The sequence below is a fragment of the Rhinopithecus roxellana genome, chromosome 3 (assembly GCF_007565055.1).
Source record: "Rhinopithecus roxellana isolate Shanxi Qingling chromosome 3, ASM756505v1, whole genome shotgun sequence".
In the NCBI taxonomy this organism is placed as follows: Eukaryota; Metazoa; Chordata; class Mammalia; order Primates; family Cercopithecidae; genus Rhinopithecus; species Rhinopithecus roxellana.
Window position 1 is genome coordinate 138571175 of NC_044551.1, and position 18549 is coordinate 138589723.

At 34.6% G+C, this 18549-nt stretch overlaps 1 protein-coding gene across 2 annotated transcripts in view; it reads right to left on the bottom strand.

Annotated features, from left to right (window-relative positions):
- Positions 1-18549, bottom strand: part of RASA1 (RAS p21 protein activator 1) — a 133550-nt gene that overhangs the window by 24116 nt on the left and 90885 nt on the right. For both annotated transcript variants that reach the window (XM_010354685.2, XM_010354684.2), the window contains exons 9-12: positions 17326-17404; positions 7811-7931; positions 6995-7151; positions 286-373 (exon numbers count right to left, since the gene is read on the bottom strand). In XM_010354685.2, the coding sequence (XP_010352987.1) occupies positions 286-373; positions 6995-7151; positions 7811-7931; positions 17326-17404 (445 nt within the window). The remainder of the gene's footprint in view (positions 1-285; positions 374-6994; positions 7152-7810; positions 7932-17325; positions 17405-18549) is intronic.

An 18549-nucleotide genomic window follows, 5' to 3' on the forward strand; every position in this document is an offset into this window, starting at 1 on the left:
AGAGAGGATTTTAAATGAGCATTCTCAGTTGGACTCAACATCACAGAGTATTTAAAGGTCAATTTAAAATGGAGTTTTCATTCCTAATAACCCTTCACTGTGTTTGTTTCTGCATTTCTTTCAGAAAACTTTTTACATATGAAATCTCTTTCCTTAAAATAAGAGATGATTAGATTTCAGGGCTTCTATCACTTTATCTTGAATGCAATCATTTTCTATTCCAGTTAATAAGAAAACACGGGCTAACATAAAAGTTTACAGTAGTTGAAGAAACAGTACTCTTACCTCTGCTTGTTCTGGAGTTTCTCCCGCAAAGTAAAAGATGTAATGTTCTTCGCTAAAGTGCTGAACTACTATCTGGAAACAGTTTGGCCTTTAAAATAAAAACAAAAATTATTAGGAAGCTTAACAAAAAGCAGCAAAATATTTATACCAGCTTCCAAAACACAATAACATAAAATTATAATTCTTAGAGAAATAATACTCCACTATACTAGATCATTACTAAAAACAAGTCAGCTGTATATATTTTAGAAAACTTTGTCAGCACTATTAAAATTTTATCCGTGTTTCAAAGTGTAAACTAAAGCAATTTCAATTAATTGTAAAAGACATTAGAAATAAAGTTACAAACAAATTGAAGCTGAATTGCTACAACTACACACAGCTAATCTGAAAAGCTTTATATGCACTGGAAAAAGACTAGAAATGTTCTTAGACCAAAAATGTTCTAAGTAATTATCTCTAAGGAGATTGTAGGTGATTCTATATTTTCAAATTTTTCTAAACTGATCATTTTTCTTCACCTGTTGAAACATCATCTCCTCATACATATGCTGTTCTAGAGTTTAAGTGAACAGCTGTGTACAACAATGTTCCTGTCTTCTTTTAGTATTATTACAAATCATTTGATATCACTTTTGAAAATATGCTATCTTTCCAACTAGACTTGAAAATATTGATAAAATTTTTACTAAGGGCCTGCATGTTTTTGGAACTCAATAAATGTTACTTCTATTTCCTGCTTTAAACAAAGATTTTATATCATGCTAATGTTAGGAAGCCATAGCAAAAATACACAGAGGACAGGCTTAACACTTATTAAAGATAAAGACTATCTTTTCATGCTTTGTGAATGTCCTAAAAATAATCATGGAAAATAGAAACTGGAAACTCCCAATTCTAAATATTGCCTGTATCAGACTAACCATCCTAGTTGGATAAAATTTAAAATATTAATACAAAACAAAAAAAACAACTGTTTGAAAGCACTGGAGAACGACCAAAGCAGCTAAGATTTGAGGAGCCAAGATCATACTATAATGAACCCGACATTCTCCACAGCTTTTCCATTCAAGGCAGTTGCCAATTCCTAAGCTGTGTAGCTGAGACGCTAAGCAGAAAATAGTAGCTAAAAGGCTAAAAAACTAACTACAAATCCAGTAGTTTGACAGTGCTGGGAGGGAAAAAAAAATGAATTTCAGGCTTTCCACTGAGACCCCTGAAGATATGCCTTCATGATAAGGGCAAACCAGAAATAGAACAGCCTTTACAAGATGTACTATCCCTACACCATCCGTAAGAACAATTCTTTCTGTACACAGTAACATTATTATCCATAGTTTCCATAGATTTTCATGTACAATGTTTACCATTCAATCAAAGTAAGTAGACACTACAGGCATCAGGATTAAATGGCTAAAAGTTAAGACAAAAAACCAGAAAGACATACATATAATCCAGATACTGAAGACAGACAAGACTTTCAAGTAATTATAATTAAAATGTTTAAGAAAATAGGTAACAAGAATTTTGCCAGAAACTAGATCTTTTAAAAAATGGAAATTCTAAATTGAAAAAAATGTAATAAAATGAAGTCCTGAAAAAGTGGATTTAACTGCAGAATGGAAGATTGAACTGAAAGACCAGAAGAAAACATATAGCTTGGTACAGAGGAAAAAAGGATGAAAAACCTAGAAAACAGCATGGGAAATAGTTCAACTTTTTTTAACAGGACTCCAAGAAGAAAAAAGAGTGTGGCAGAACAACTGTTTAAATTAGACACTAACCATTTAAATAGATACCAACCAAGAGTTTTCTAAAACTGACAAAGAACATCAGGTCTCAGGTTGAAGAAGCGCTACAAACCTGAGGATATTTTTTTTTTTTTTAATTTACAGTAGGTACATTTTGATTTTACTGCTAAAAATTTTTTAAGGAAATATCTCAAAGCATCCAGAGAAAGTTGTGTGAGATACATTACCTCTAAGAGAAAAGACAAAGATATATTACCTCTAAAACAGAAACAATTTGAATGACAACGAAAATGCTGGAAGGCAGAAAACCATCTTTAAAATGTCAAAATAACTGCCAATCTTAAATGTAATATCCAGCAAAACATTTTCATAAATAAATGTAAAGCAATAAATAATACCATAATGAGATCCAGCTATGAAAAGATGGTGTTAAAATTAATTACCACATGGATATTCACTAGAATAACTTTATATCACTAAGACATCTTTCTACTTGTGCTTCGGAAATGGTTAATATTTAAAGTAATGCAGTATTAAAAGTTAGAAGTTTAATACAAGGAAATAGAGTGCTTAGAGATCTCTTAATATTGAAAATAATCTGGAAAAATTGCACAGCTGCGCAACTAAAGCCATGCAAGAAAACAGCATTGCCATCCAACATTCGTTCAGCATCAGGCTGAGCATGCACACGAATCACCTACTGCGGAAGGCAGTAGGTTTTAATGTGAAAATGTTAACTTTCACATTAGTCTTCATCTAAATGCTAAAGGTCAGCGTATCAGGTTCTATGTGTACACAAAGCAGGAAATGTTCAATGTCTGGCATTAATTTGATAATAAAGAAAAAGATGTTAACATTCATCTATAATTTCCCCTTTTGTCCTCTGGTATTTGCATCCTATGGTCATACATAATTTATCAACCTATTTTTCTACTTGTCCTATTATATGGTACAGATGTCTTCTCATTTCCTTGAAATGTACTTTGTTAAAGCGATTTGCCTTGGCATTCAGTCTTTCTCACTAAGTGCTTCTCTATTTCACAGGAAGGCACACATTTAAAAAAAATAATTGATGGTAAACTAGCGTACTTTGAAAAAAAAAAATTTAATGTTTTTGGTTTAGTTTTGAGACAGGGTCTCACTCTGCCGTGGGTGTAGTGGTACAGTCAGCTCACTGCAACATCTACCTCCTGGGCTCAGACAATCCTCATACCTCACTCTCCTGAGTAGCTGGGACCACAGGTGCGCACCACCATACCTGGCTAATTTTTTAATTTTTTAAAGAAATGGGGTTTCGCCTTGTAGGCCCAGGCTGGTCTCCAACCCCTGGGCTCAAGTGATCAGCCCACCTTGGGCTCCCAAAGTGCTGGGATTACAGGCGTGAGCCACTGTGCCCAACCTTAAAAGAAAAATCTGTTTTCTAAATGAGAGACTTGAGTTTAGTTCTCATGAACATAACTTTTTCATACTAGGTTTCAGACTTGGTATCATTAAATATAATTCATGACAAAGACTTTTTTTAATGTCTTCCTATTCTTTTAAGTCATCTTCACCAAGAAACTGCACAAGAAACAAGTTACAACTTCATAGCAAGTGATAAAAGTATATTTATTGCTTTTCCCCATACCAGACAGAAACTCCTTTCTTGTTACTAACCAGAATAGGAATCATTCAGAACCTTCAACTTGTACTTAAAGGATCTGATCCTTCTTTTTACTCTAGCAGTTCTTTCTCTTTTACTGTCAAGTGTAATGTGGACCTTTCTTTTGACTGTGCCAACAGATTTCCAATCTAACTGCATCTGTTCATGTAAACTAATGCTAAAGCTTTTCTTCAGTCTTATAGATATTGCTATATTCCTCTTAATACTTCCTTAAGATTCATATAATTCCAGTTGTAAGTATCACTAGTGAATCATTTTTAACTTCATTTTTCCCAGGTTGAATTTCTGCCTTAAATCCATAAACTGTCAAAACACGTATCTTTTTGTATTGTACATATAATTTGATGAAGTTTACTCATTCTTCAGTAAACCTGCAAAATGAGAATCATTCCCCAAAAGTTTTTCTCCTGTAATCATAAACTTTTATCAAAACTTTTCTTTTGGACAGCTAACATACTTCAGCATCCAACAGTAGGTATTCTGATTCCACTTCTCACATAAAACTGAAAACACATACAACTAAAGCAGCTTAGATTTTATTACAGCCTCCATTTCATTCTATTATTTAATATGGAATTCAGGTCTACAGACAAACATATATAATCTTGACATAAAACCTTTAAATGTTACTATTATGAAGGCTCATCATCAGTCATTAACTAGCATTTCCGTAGGACCTTCGCTGTTTCAAAGTATTAAAGAAATACATTTAACAAATATATTTCTTTCGGGGCCTAGTAAGTGAGTTACATTTTTTTAAATTATTTTTCATCTTATGAGTCTAATGACTTGCCAATGTTAGTCACTAAATTGCCCTTATTGGAGGAAAATTAATATCGATACATTAAGGCTAATTATAAAGTAGTAAAAATGAAAAATATATCAAATTTATTATGTTCTTTTCAAGAACCTCCTTATATATTTTACAACGATAATTACAACAATTTTAACTTTCCTGTTAATTGAAAGAAATGTAAGGAACAAAATGAGACATTTCTGCTTGAACATAAAAAGTAGCTTCATGATGATTAACAAGCTGTGAATAAAGTAATATTCAGAGTACCTGGATGACTGAACAAGAAAGTAGGAAGTACTGAAGTATAGCCACTATAAAAAGTTCTCTGTCTCCAAGTGTTATGCACCAATTCTTTTGCCCCAATAAAATAATGAATTGGGGCCGGGCGCGGTGGCTCAAGCCTGTAATCCCAGCACTTTGGGAGGCCGAGACGGGCGGATCACGAGGTCAGGAGATCGAGACCATCCTGGCTAACACGGTGAAACCCCGTCTCTATTAAAAATACAAAAACTAGCCGGGCGAAGTGGCGGGCGCCTGTAGTCCCAGCTACTCGGGAGGCTGAGGCAGGAGAATGGCGTAAACCCGGGAGGCGGAGCTTGCAGTGAGCTGAGATCCGGCCACTGCACTCCAGCCCCGGCGACAGAGTGAGACTCTGCCTCAAAAAAAAAATAATAATAATAATAATAATGAATTGGAGCAGTTTATACAGGGATCATATGATTTCAAGTGTTATAATTTTTGAAATATAAAACATCTGTTAAATACTTGTACTACAACAGGATTTTACAACCACTAGTATCTCAAGGGACACCTACACTGATTAATGGAACACTGGTTAGGAAGCTGTGCTTAACTATCCAAATAAATTCATACCCATCCTCCAAGAGTCAAGAACCACCTATTTCATATTACTGATCTCAACGAAGTTGTTCCCAAAATATCATCCGACTTTTACTGTTTTAATTGTTTTCACGATAATAAACTACATTTAGTAGTGAATAGTGTCGTCTCTCCAACATCCATTTCACCCACACATATGGTAAGTAGAGCAGCCTCACTATTTGGATGAGATCACTTCTAGCAACAGATCTGGGCACAAAAGGGCCTCCTCATTTTATCAGGATAATCCCATTCCTTTTGCTACCTCAGGTAACCTAGAACTAAAAATTGGTTGAGAGGTGGCTCAACAGAATATTTTCAAGATTTTTAATAATTATGGGAGTGAATGCTTACAGCCCTTTCTCTGGTGCTGTTTGCCACCTTGCTACTATGTAGGGAATTGGTTTGAGGAAGGATTCAACAAACAAGAAGGGTGTAGAGTAGAACTAAAGAGAAAAGCCAGAGACCTGAATCAACCACATTTGAAGGCTAAGATTCTCAGGTTGTGAAAAAGGGGCACAAAAATCTCAAGAAATTCTCTCGCCCAATCTTTGTATTTTTTGGAACAACTCTTTATGAGGTATCAGAGTATTCAAGGAAAAAAAAAAGGGTATCTTTGTAAAATGAATTTATGAAGTAATTCATACTATTTTAGAGATTCACAATATAAACACTAGCTAAGAATACAAAAAGCCTTGCTATATATAAGTAAAACTATTTGTTCAATCAGCATTCCCCAAACCTATCTGATCATTTTAAAAAACTGTCAAAATCACAAATAACACTAATGTGATCTCCTAAACACACTCTGAAAAAAGAAATGACAAGGCTATATATTTTACAGGTATTTCTCTTAAGAGAAACATTTCAACAGGATAAAACGTGGATTTGCCTCACAGAAATGCCATCCTGCAGCAGAAAAACAAGCTGTTGAAACACTTAACTGCCTTTTCTCTAATTGTAACAATAGGTAATAAAAGTGATAAGTACATCTAAAAAGACTGGGATGGATTACTGATAATACTAATGGTGAAAGGTAAAAGGCCATTGTTCTTGAGCAAAACTCCAGATGTAATCAAGAGCTGGATTTGTCCTCTGATGTTTAGGATTCAGCTTATGCATTTATATTCATTTTTTTAAAACCAAGAAATCAATGTAAGAAGAATTTTTTTTTTAATTTCAAATATATTTTTCCTATCAAGACAATTTTAAGATTATTTTTTAACGTTAACTTTTCTCAAGAACTTGCTTACAGAGTTAATAGCAGAATTGAGTGCACCTAGTACTCTTGGGTACACTGAGTTAAAGCATGTGAAAAAAACAGGAAAGATGACAAAGACTCAAAATCAGTCACTCAAAAGATTGCTGGTGGGAGCAGGGAGAAAACATGCCTTATACTACAGGAAATGTCATGCCAAAGATTTCTATGCAATACGATGGAGTAGACTTTATGCATATGTTAGTCTAAAATTAAGCAAGGAAGGCAAAAATTACCTAGAAAGTACATCTACTACTGTTAGAAGATGATTTTAGGGCTCTCAAAATTGGTTTGCTTTGTTTATACCCACTATTTTATTACTAAGACAATCCCGAAAGAAAAATAGGTAACCATTCTCTTACCTGCCGAAGAGACTATCGTGAACGACATAGACAGAACATACACTGAGATCTATTAATCCTTTTGGTTTGGTAGCTCGTTTTTCGCTTTCAAAATAAATAAGCTGGGCATCACTACCCTCTAAGATAAAATATAAATTTTTCCAACGTTTTCCTTTGCCTGTTTAAAAAAAAAAAATTGTTTTCTCTTAGCCAAATAATTGTGAAATCCTACATATTAAAATTAGTGTTTCTAAAAATATGAATCAATTTTTATTCCAAAGCTTATAATATGCCAATTCTTACATAATGAGAAAATGCCTATAACAAATCTATACAAAAATGCCTTTTGTTACATTACTTGTTTTAATCACAGAGTAAATGCTGAGAATACTTTCTATCTTCAGAGATTTCATCATGATGAAATCGTCAAAATTCTTGTTTTGGAGTAATTCTTTAACAATCTTCAGGAAAAAATTCTTCCACTAAAGCACACCCCCCACCCACAATTCCCCAACATGTCTTTATGTCAAATTGAGGTAAATCTGTAAAATATCAATACTATGAATGTGCCATGTGCCATAAGGAGTTCCTCAAAAAAAAAAGAGAGAAAGAAAAAGAAAAAGAAACCATGGGCTGAAGAAACATTCTGGTTGAAAATATAGACTTTTAATATACCTACACTCTAAATTTTGAAGAATGCTTATATATGGGCTCTAAACAAGTGTCAGTTACTAATAACTCATGTCAAAACTTATTAAATATATATCACAATAAGTTCGGAGCTCCATATTTACAACATCTCTATCAAATGGGTTAATGATGAAAGTCTGAACTTACCCTTTTTCAGAAGATAACCTTTCTTAACAATATTTTTATAGAAGGCATCCTTTGTTTTACGACGGATGGTATTATAAATTTCCTTGCCATCCACTGCATCATTGAGTACTTGTTCTTGATCCTGAATTTTAAAAAACATTAAAATTATTTCATACATTCTTGATGGAAATGAAGTAAAAATCTATAAAATTACCAATTAAAAGCCAAAGTGCTTAAAATACCAAAATCTAGATATACATAACACATAAATGATTTTTTGCTTTCCAAAGAAATTCTCAGAAATGTTTCCTTGTAATTTCGAAGAACACAGACAAAGTTCACAGAAAGATTTCCTTGCCAATCCCAACTAATAAGCTGTTTCCATAGATACCTAATAAACTATTTTCAAATATAGTCAGTTATATTTTACAGCAAATAATGTTTTAAAAACATAAACTTGTCACAGCATAACTGGTAAATCAGGCCCCAATATAAGCATAAAGCAAATTCATGTTTGCTTATGCACAGTTGTGTCTGTGAGAAATGCTAGGTGAATACAGACAACAGTACCCAGGTGAACTAAGACATGAGAATGAACAAAACATACACACTTCAAATACCTAACAGTTCCCTCAATCCACTAAGTGTGTCACACGCCACACCCATGCATCTGCAGCTGGTGTTATAACCCTGATTTCAGATAATCCTCCTCTGCCAATCTGCAACATTCCCACACTTCAACCCTACCAATGGCCATTTCCACATGTAAACTTAAGGTCTTTCTTCAAGGTAAAGTGCCATATTTATTGTAGTATGTACATATTTATTAAAAAGAAAACATATAAAATTAAGCAACATATTAGGTTCTTTCTTAATGTATCACTGATGAAATTTCTAAGTGTGACACCTTTAACCTCTCTTTTCCCAAAAGCCCTGTGGTTTTGATTGCCTGATTTTGCATAATGCTATGATTTTTAGGAATGCATATGTTACATTATAGCAGAACTTACATTAATTGCTAAATCTCCTGAGAAAAAGAATTACATCAGGATGCCTTTATCATGATATTTCCAGAATGAATAAATCTTCAATTTCACTATTAAGGTCAGTTGGACTGTTTTAGTTTTTTGGTTTCCTTTTTGAGTAGCTCTTAACTATTTTGCAAGGATTAATATTTTATGACTTTTAGTCCATCTTACAAACTTCATGGGTCCATTCAATCCTCTTATAAATCTAAGTTATGCTGTGGGTTTTTCACAATCCTCTCTCTCTTGTATCTTGAAATATTATGCTGTTTCATCATCCTAGGAACTATTTCATCATTACTCAGAATTATTCCCGTTTATGCTAAAAAATTACTAAAATAATAAGAAAATAGAAGAATGAATTGCCTACAGCAGGGTTGACAAACTATGGCATGCATGCTAAAACCAGTCCACCACCTGTTTTTTATACATAAAGTTTTATTGGAACACAGCCATGCTCATTCCCTAACATGCTGTCTGTGGTTGCTTCCAGATAAAAAGACAGACTTTAGTGGACACACTAAATGAACTGCAAAACCCTTTACAGAAAATTTTTGCCAACCCCTGGCCTAGATAATATAACTGAAATAAATAATCTGTATTGCATCACTCTGGGTGTTTTTGTGTCTCTGTGTGTGTGTGTGTGTGTGTGTGTGTGTGTGTTAACTGTGTTGCAAAGTATTGCAGCATCTTTTGTAAAAATATAAAAGGCCATCTTTGCTGTATTTTTAGCTTTGATTGATCGTACTTAAAATATTCAGAACTCTTTATTTGCTGCTCATAAATGATAAAGAGAAAAAAACTGATCCAGGAAGATGTCTGGCAATTAGAAAAATCAGAAAATGAATGCAAAGAAATAGCACTCTAGACTCTATCATGATGGCAGAATTGATTTTGATAAACAAATCTCAGACTATTTTTCAGATGATGATATATTTGAATTTTCTCAAACTCAAGAATCACTGAGTGAACCATATTACTTCTAAGGGGAAAAAAAGGAAGTATGATGTTCTTATCTCGTTAGTTATTAAATAGGAAGAATGTCATCATGCAATATTTTGTGATAAGAACCTGGATTATCCTGTTTGGCTAAAAAGAAATGAGACTATTTAAATTTTTGTATGCACATCAAAATTTACTTACTATGACTTGTGAATGGGCAAATATTAAATAGGCCCTTTGTATAAAAAATTACTGAAAGTAAACATAGAAATTTTAAAATTCACTGGATTGATCACTCTTATAAACAATGTTAATTGCTGTTTTAAAATCTAAACAAAAATATTTTACAATTATGGAGCAAAGGACACTGTACTCTCCAACAAAATTATGAGCCATCAAAGTTTTCAAAAGTACTGCATTTTGCTTGCGCCTTTAATCCCAGGACTTTGGGAGGCCGAGGCGGGATCATCTGAGGTCAGGAGTTCAGGACCAGCCTGGCCCACATGGTGAAACTCCGTCTCTACTAAAAATACAAAATTAGCTGGGCTTGGTGGCGCGTGCCTATAATTTCAGCTACATGGGAGGCTGAGGCAGGAGAATCGCTTGAACCCAGGAGGCGGAGGTTGCAGTGAGCTGAGATCGCGCCATTGCACTCTAAGCCTGAACAAAAAAGAGCGAAATTACGTCAAAAAAAAAAAAAAAAAAAAAACTACTGCATTTTGATAATAACAAAAACAAGAATCATAAGCTAGACTGCAATAGTGATGTACTTAAAATCTAGAATTGATATGATAGATATAATGCAAGAAGAACCAAAGTAATTACAAGTAGAACTTATTAGACATGTATCTGATTTCAAATCTGGAATCAGAATTTACAAGATGGCTGTGTTCCAGGTCTGTGCACGAAGGGTGAAGAACTGTTAGTTGCATTGAAAAGACTATCCATTTCAGGTACGTAAGCCTTCCTAGACATGAAAACATGGAACAAAAATTTGGGTACGCTACATTTAAATTCTTATTACATTTTCCAATGCAGTTGTTTTTGGATCATACCCTGATTCTTGGTGATGCAAATTATTTGTAAAATGACTTAGGAATATAAAAAAATTAAAAGGGTACACTGGACCATGATGTTACAAATAGTGATGACTTTTTTTTTACTTTCCTGGTAATACCGATTTGTATTTACCAAATCTTTAGTTCAATGGTGATGGCACTTAGTATTAGCTGCAGAATGGAACATTCTTGGAGTCTGTCATTTAAGACATGTAACCACACTAATATTTGGATTTAAATACTTGATTCCAAGATGCTCTATATAGGTCTTTTAAAAATCATATTAAAGTGGGGACTAGTCCACAAATCCTAAAGGATTCCAATGCACTAGAGGATGCTATGGGCAAGAACACAACTTCACTTTTCAAGTCCTAGTAATGACGGGAGAAAGCCTTCTCTGTGTGTTCCTTTTCTCAGCCCGAGAGAAAGTTCTTAGATGTTTTACATTTCTCTCAAGGGAAGTTCAATAATCGGATTGGTGACAGTCTAACAGCCACTGAAGCAAGCATTTCCCTAGAAGTTACATATGTAAGCTCCTGAAGGCAGACTTAACTTGCAGATCCTAGCTTTGTTACTTAATGTAGGAAAACACCATTTAATATATTAATTTAGTAACTGTTTGTTGAGTCCCAGGCATTGTTGTAGTTCTTGAAATACATCAGTGAACAAATCAAAGACCCCTATCCTCATGGAACTTATATTCTAACCAGGGAAAGATTAAAAATAAACATAAATAAATTGTACTGTATGTTAGAAGATAAGCGCTCTGCAGGGTTGAGCAAGTTATAGTGTTAATTAAGGTGTAGGTAAGTGTCATTTTCTAATTTGCTAAGTTTTGAGCAAAAACTTGAAAGATTTAAGAGTTAGGCTAGTGGATATCCAAGGGAAAATAATTTTGGACACAGTGAACAGCTACAGCAAAGATCCTAAGGAAGAAAAGAGTCTGGCTTATTTATGAGTAATAGTACAGAAGCAAGTATGAGTGAAAAAGAGTGGCAGGAGGATAGTAGAAAGAGACGAGTTCAGAAAATTAATGGACTGCCACTGTTGGGTCTTGTATGCTATTCTAAGGACTTTGGCTTTTATTCTGAAAGAAACAGAGAACATTTTCAAGTATTAAAACAGAGGAGTAACATGATCTGATATTTTAAATGGATCCCAGTGATAGCTGCGCAGCATGCAGCATAAGGGGGACAAAACTAGAAGCTAGCAGATTGAGGCAGATTCTGGTGGTGGTCATATTCTAGACATATTTTGAAGGCAGAGTTAGTATGATCTTCCTGACAGGTTAGATATAGAGTACAGGAAGAAAAAAACAGAAGAACTGAGGATGATTTAAGTTACTTACTTAACCTCTCAGCTCTCAGTTGCCTTATCTTTGAAATAGGTGTCGTCATTATAGTGTCACCTTGGTAAAGTTGTTGAGAAAATTAAATGAATGAATATGTATAAAAAACAGTGCTTAAAATATAGTGCTCAAAAATGTAAGGCATTTTTATTATGGGGTGTATTGTCTCAAAAGTCCCCTTTTCTTCTAATGCTTGCCTCAACAAGTGTTAACAGTTCCAGGAAGTAAGCAAACCTAGCTAGGACTCTGCTCTTTCTTAGCCTTTGCCAGCATCTTAGCCTGAGTCTGGGTATACAGGGTCACCTCATTGGAAGATGAGGTGATTTGCTAGCTAATCAATTTGGCAATTAGTAAAAAGACTGTACTTGCCTTTGTACTAATAGTTAAAATCCTGCTTGAAGAATGAGTTTTATTATTCCCCAAACTTCTACTAAAACCTACTTTTCACTCCATGCTCCAAAATAATAGACCACAAATAGCACTTAATAGTTTCTGTGTAGCAATCAAATTGCTTTATAATCAATATTAATTATTTCTGAAGTATTCAAAGCATTATAGGCACTTTTGCAAAACCAACTGGAGGTTTGTTCAGTTATAAAACAGTAACACAAGAGTGAGGCACATTATGTATCTGAAGTAATTCTTAAAGCAGTCTTATAACATACTGCAAGTTTACTAGATGCCACATACTATTTTTTTTTTTTTTTTTGAGACGGAGTCTCGTTCTGTCGCCCGGGCTGGAGTGCAGTGGCCAGATCTCAGCTCACTACAACCTCCACCTCCTGGGTTCAAGCGATTCTCCTGCGTCAGCCTCCAGAGTAGCTGGGACTACAGATGCATGCCACCATACCCGGCTAATTTTTTGTATTTTTAGTAGAGACGGGTTTTTCACCGTGTTAGCGAGGGTGGTCTTGATCAAAACTTAAATTAGAAAATTCTAAGTACAAATTCAGTATGGGGAAATGTATGATTTAATTTGGGGTCAAATAAAATCACTAATTCAAAGAGCCAAGGGGAATTAGAATTGAGGATACAGCAATGGAACTAACTATATGGCAGGATCTGTCATCTGGAGACAAAAACACCTCTGATCCTGAAAAAAGACCCTAGCTGTGGTCTAAAAAGCACTCACCACATGTTATTTAAAAAATAGACATATATAAAACATATATATATTTGTGTGTGTGTGTGTGTCTGTGTGTGTCTGTGTGTAATATGTTCTGGCTACCTTCTCTTCCAATTACTCTGCAGTAATCAAAAAAAATTACTCAGAAAGTGAAACAAGATGGATGTTAAAATAGCAGTATTTAGACAGGCAGAGAGGAAGACTGACATGGTGATAGGAAGGAGCACATTAAGGTGTAAGACATATTAGTAACAATACAAGCAAGAGTAAAGTAGGTACTTCTTGCTGGAAAGCAGAGAATCATTCATTCGATCAATATTTATTAAATATCTAATGTCAGGTACTGTTCTAAGCACTGGGAAAAAACAATGCAAACAAAATCTCTGTTCTCATAGACCTTAAATTCTACTAGGAAAGCATGCGGGAACAAAGGAAAATATAGGCATACCTTGGAGGTATTTCAGATTTAGCTCCAGACCACGACAATAAAGCCAGCCATATGAATTTTTTGCTTTCGCAGTGCATGTAGAAGTTATGTTTACAACTATACTGTAGTCTGTTAACTGTGCAACATGTCTAACAATGTACACGTGTTAAAAATATTTTATTGCTAAAAACTGTTGCAGCAGCCAAGGTGGCTCAAAACTGTAATCCCAGCATTTCCTTGAGGCCAGGAATTCAAGACTAGCCTGGGCAACATAGCAAGACTCTATCTCTACAAAAAATATTAGCTAGGCACGGTGGTGTACACCTATAGTCCTAGCTACTGGGGAGCCTGAGGCAGGAGGATTGCTTGAGCCCAGGAGTTCAAGGTTGCAGTGAGCTACAGTTGAACCACTGTATTCCAGCCTCAGCCACAGGGCAAGACCCTGACTCCGGAAGGGGGAAAAAAAAAAACTAACAATCATCTAGGACTTCAGTGAGTCATAATCTTTATGCTGGTGAAGGGTCTTGCCTTGATACTGATGTCTGCTGAGTGATTAGGGCAGTGGTTGCCAAAGGTTGGGGTGGTTGTGGCAATTTCTTAAAAATGAAGTCTGCTGCATCAATTGATTCTTCTTTCACAAAAGAAATTCCCTAAAATGCTCTTTGATACCATTTTACCCACAGTTGAACTTCTTTCAAAACTGGAGGCATTCTTCTCAAACCCTCTTGCTGCTTTATCAAGTTTATAGAATATTCTAAATCCTTTGTTTTCATTTCAATAGTGATCACAGGATCTTCACAGGAGTAGATTCTATCTCAAGAGACCACTTTCTTTTCTCATTCATAACAAGCAACTCCTCTTTCCCTCCAGTTTCATCACAAAAGTGGAGTAATTCAGTCACATCTTCAAGCTCCACTTCCAAATCTAGTTATCTTGCTATTTCTACCACATCTGCAGCTACCTCCTCCTCAAAGTCATCTTGTAGTCTTGAGCCTCTCAAAGTTATCCATAGGAGTTGGAATCAGCTTCTTCCAAACTTCTGTTAATGTTATTATTTTGGCCTCTGCCCATGAATCACAAATGTTCTTAATGGCATCTAGAATGATGAATCCTTTCCAAAAGGTTTTCAATGTACCTTGCCCAGATCCATAAGAAGAGTCACTATTTTTGGCAACTATAACATTATGAAATTATTTCTTAACTAAGGATTTGAAAGTCAAAATTACTCCTTGATCCATGGGCTGCAAATACAAACTGTGTTAGCTGGCATGAAAACAACAATCTCCTTGTACATCTGTATCTGAGCTCTTGATTGTAGAGTTGCATTGTCAGTGATCAGTACTATTCTGAAAAGAATCGTTTGTTCTGAGCAGTAGGTTTCAAAAATGGCCTTAAAATGTTCAGTAAACCATGCTGTAAACAGATGGGCTATCATGCAGACTTTGTAGTTCCACTGACAGAGCACAGACACAGTAGATTTGGCATAATTCTGATGCTCCTAGGATTTTCTGAATTGTCAATGGTAACTGGTTTCAACCTAAAGTCACCAGCTGCATTAGCTCCTGAAAAGAGTCAGCCTGACCTTTGAAGATTTGAAGCCAAACATTAACTCTTGCCATGAAAGTCCTAGCTAACATTTTCAGATAGAAGGATGTTTTCTTTACACTGGAAATCTGTTGTTTAGCCACCTTCAACAGTTATCTTCTGGATAACTTGCTAGTTATCTTCTGGAAAACTAGCTAGATGTTCTGGGTAACTTGCTACAGTTTCTTTGCTTCACCTTACACTTTTATGTTATGGAGATAGCATCTTTCCTTAAATCGTATAAATCAACCTCTGCTAGCTTTCAACTCTTGTGCAGCTTCCTCACCTCTGTCAGCTTTCACAGAACAGAAAAGAATTAGGACTTTGCTTTGGATAGGGTTTGGCTTAAGGGAATGTTATCCCTGGTTTAATCTTCAATCCGGACCACTCATATTTTCTCTGTATCAGCAATAAGTGTGTTTCATTTTATTATCATTCATGTGTTCAGTGCAGTAGCACTTTTAATTTCCTTCAACAACTCTTCCTTTGCATTCACAACTTGGCTGTTTGGTGCAAGAGACCTAGCTTTCAGCCTATTCTGGCTTTCACCATCCCTCCCTAAGCTTAATCATTTCTAGCTTTTGACTTAATGTGAGAGACATGTGACTTTTCCTTTCACTTGACCATTTAGAGGCCACTGTAGGGTTATTAATTGGTCCAATTTCAATAGTGTTGTTTCCGGAGAAATAGGAAGGCCCAAGGAGAGGAAGAGAAACAGAACCAGCCAGTCAATGAAGCAATCAGAACATACACTACATTTATCGATTAAGCTTGCAGTCTTCTTCAGATGCAGTTCATGGCACCCCAAAACAATTGCAATAGTAACATTAAAGATCACTGATCACAGATCAACCTAACATATAATAGTGGAAAAGTTTGAAACATTATAAGAATTACCAAAATGTGACACTAATACACAAATGAGCACATGCTTTGGAAAAACAGTAGCAACAGACATCCTCGTTGCCACAGACCTTCAATTTGTAGAAAAAAAAAACTATCTTTGAAGCATAATAAGGCAATGCACAATAAAATGAGGTGTGCCTGTATGTTAAAATGTGGCAAGATTATGATTCTTGAATTTATATTTAGCTTCAGATTAATGATTCCTCACCCCCCCCGCCCCCACCCCACAATTAACTGCAATAAGTAGTAGGTATAACCACGTGAAATGAACTTGTTAGGAGGAAACATCAAGAAACTAGGCACACTACAAATCACTGTACAACTGCAGCTGGGTACCCAAAACCCTTAATAATCCTTTATGTCCCTAGAATAACAGTACCTCCATTTTCCACTTAGGAAAATTATTAATCCATCTTTTGAAGCACCTTTTTCTAACTCCTGTTATACCATTTCCCTGTCATACATTTCAGAAAGTGCAATGAGGAAGAAGCAGAAGCTAATCACCCTAAGCATTAAGCAACTAATATTTAACAGGCTCTCTTGCTCAAGGCCATTATTTCCTTTTATGTTCTAGATTCTATTCATTTTTGTCTTCTCTAGGACCTTGTCCGTAAGACACTGCCACCACCCATCTCCCCATACGACATCACTCTCTTTACTACTATATAGTTTTTACTCAGAGTATACAGACATTCTCAAATTCTCACCATAAAACTACAGGCAAATAAAGAAAGTGTAAACCATTTTCTGCCCTAATCCTCTTCTGTCAGTATTTTTTATTTCCTTTTATTATTCCCCAGGCTTTAATAAGCCTGGCTGTGGTTTATCACTGCTGTCTCTACTTTTGCCTCCAAAAAACTCACTCCTGGACCTATTGCAACTTACCTTCCTCCATAACTGCTTCTAATCTCAAAAACCTACTAGGTTGCTGCTGATTACCTAAAATCAACATAGATAAAAACTAAAAGATTCTCTTACAGTTTACTTTCTAAAAAATCTAAATAATCTGTAGTTTTAAGTTGTATCCAATTTTAATTGTACAAATGTGTGCAAAAACATACCACCAAAATGCATTTTAAAATAAAATGCTAATTATTGCAATAAGAAACGCAACACTGACCTGCATTGGTACAGGTTCCTTAAGATAATATCCTTCAACAATCTGTTCTTTTCGATAGTGATCTATGATGTCCCCAATGCTGTTAAAATAAAAATTTCTAATATTAATCCATCTGATAAAAATGCAAAATCTTTAAAAATATGTGTAAACTTTCTTACCAAGGATTATCTTAATTAGCAATTTTTTTTCAAAGCACACAACACAAACACATTAATAGAATAAATGATCATAACATTCATATTGTTTTAGAAAAAACAGAATGTTCTCAATATAGATTTACAGGCCAGAATACATGGCGCAGGTTCTGATTTTCCATACCCATCAAGTGGGCAGCCAGGTCAACAATACCATATTCAAAGTCACCATAAATGAGGAAATGATTAAAAGTCTACCTTTTTTTTCACCCCCAAGAGTACTTCTGAGATACTAAGAATGAAAAATTCACAGAAACATGGCATTTATTTAGGAAGCAGAATTCAGGTAAATTAAGAATTTTTATTATCATATTTACACATTCTGATTTTATATTAGAAACAGGTCATAAAACACATGAAAAGCAGGCAAAAAGAAGAAAAAAACCCAGCTAATCTTACATGTAGGATTATCACTGTACAGGGAGAAAAGCTTATTATTTTAATTAAAGGTGCTACAAACTGGGAAATATTGGGAAAATATTACAAAAAAATAAAATGACGTACTGTGTTTTAATATAAATTTTAGTGAACCACATTTTTTTAAAATATAAAGTTGTTTCTCTATAATCAGTCAGATCATTTTATTGTCCTAAATATATAAATCTTGGAATTTTAAACCTTCCTTTAATATAGTGGACAAATGGGAACTTTTGAGCCACTTAGGAAACACTTCTCCAGACAGATTTTGTTTAACCTACTATATATATATAATTAGAATCTATGTGTGTGTATGTATCTTCAAGTATGTTATCTTCCCTATACTACAAAGTTAATTTAAACCAAATATAAGTAATGTTAAAAAACAAAACAAAAAGACCTGACAAGTTAACTAGTAGTATGAATGAACTTTACAGAAGCAGCATTTAACACAAGCCACAGAAGAGTGTGGTGAAAATGAGATAAATAAAAGCATTATTAAAAGAACAAGCAAAGTTTTATGTTTTTAAGAAAAAATCTAATACCATATAAATCCAAAATTATTAAAAGAAAAATGAAAATCAGGAAATATATTTGAAGATAGCTAGATTCC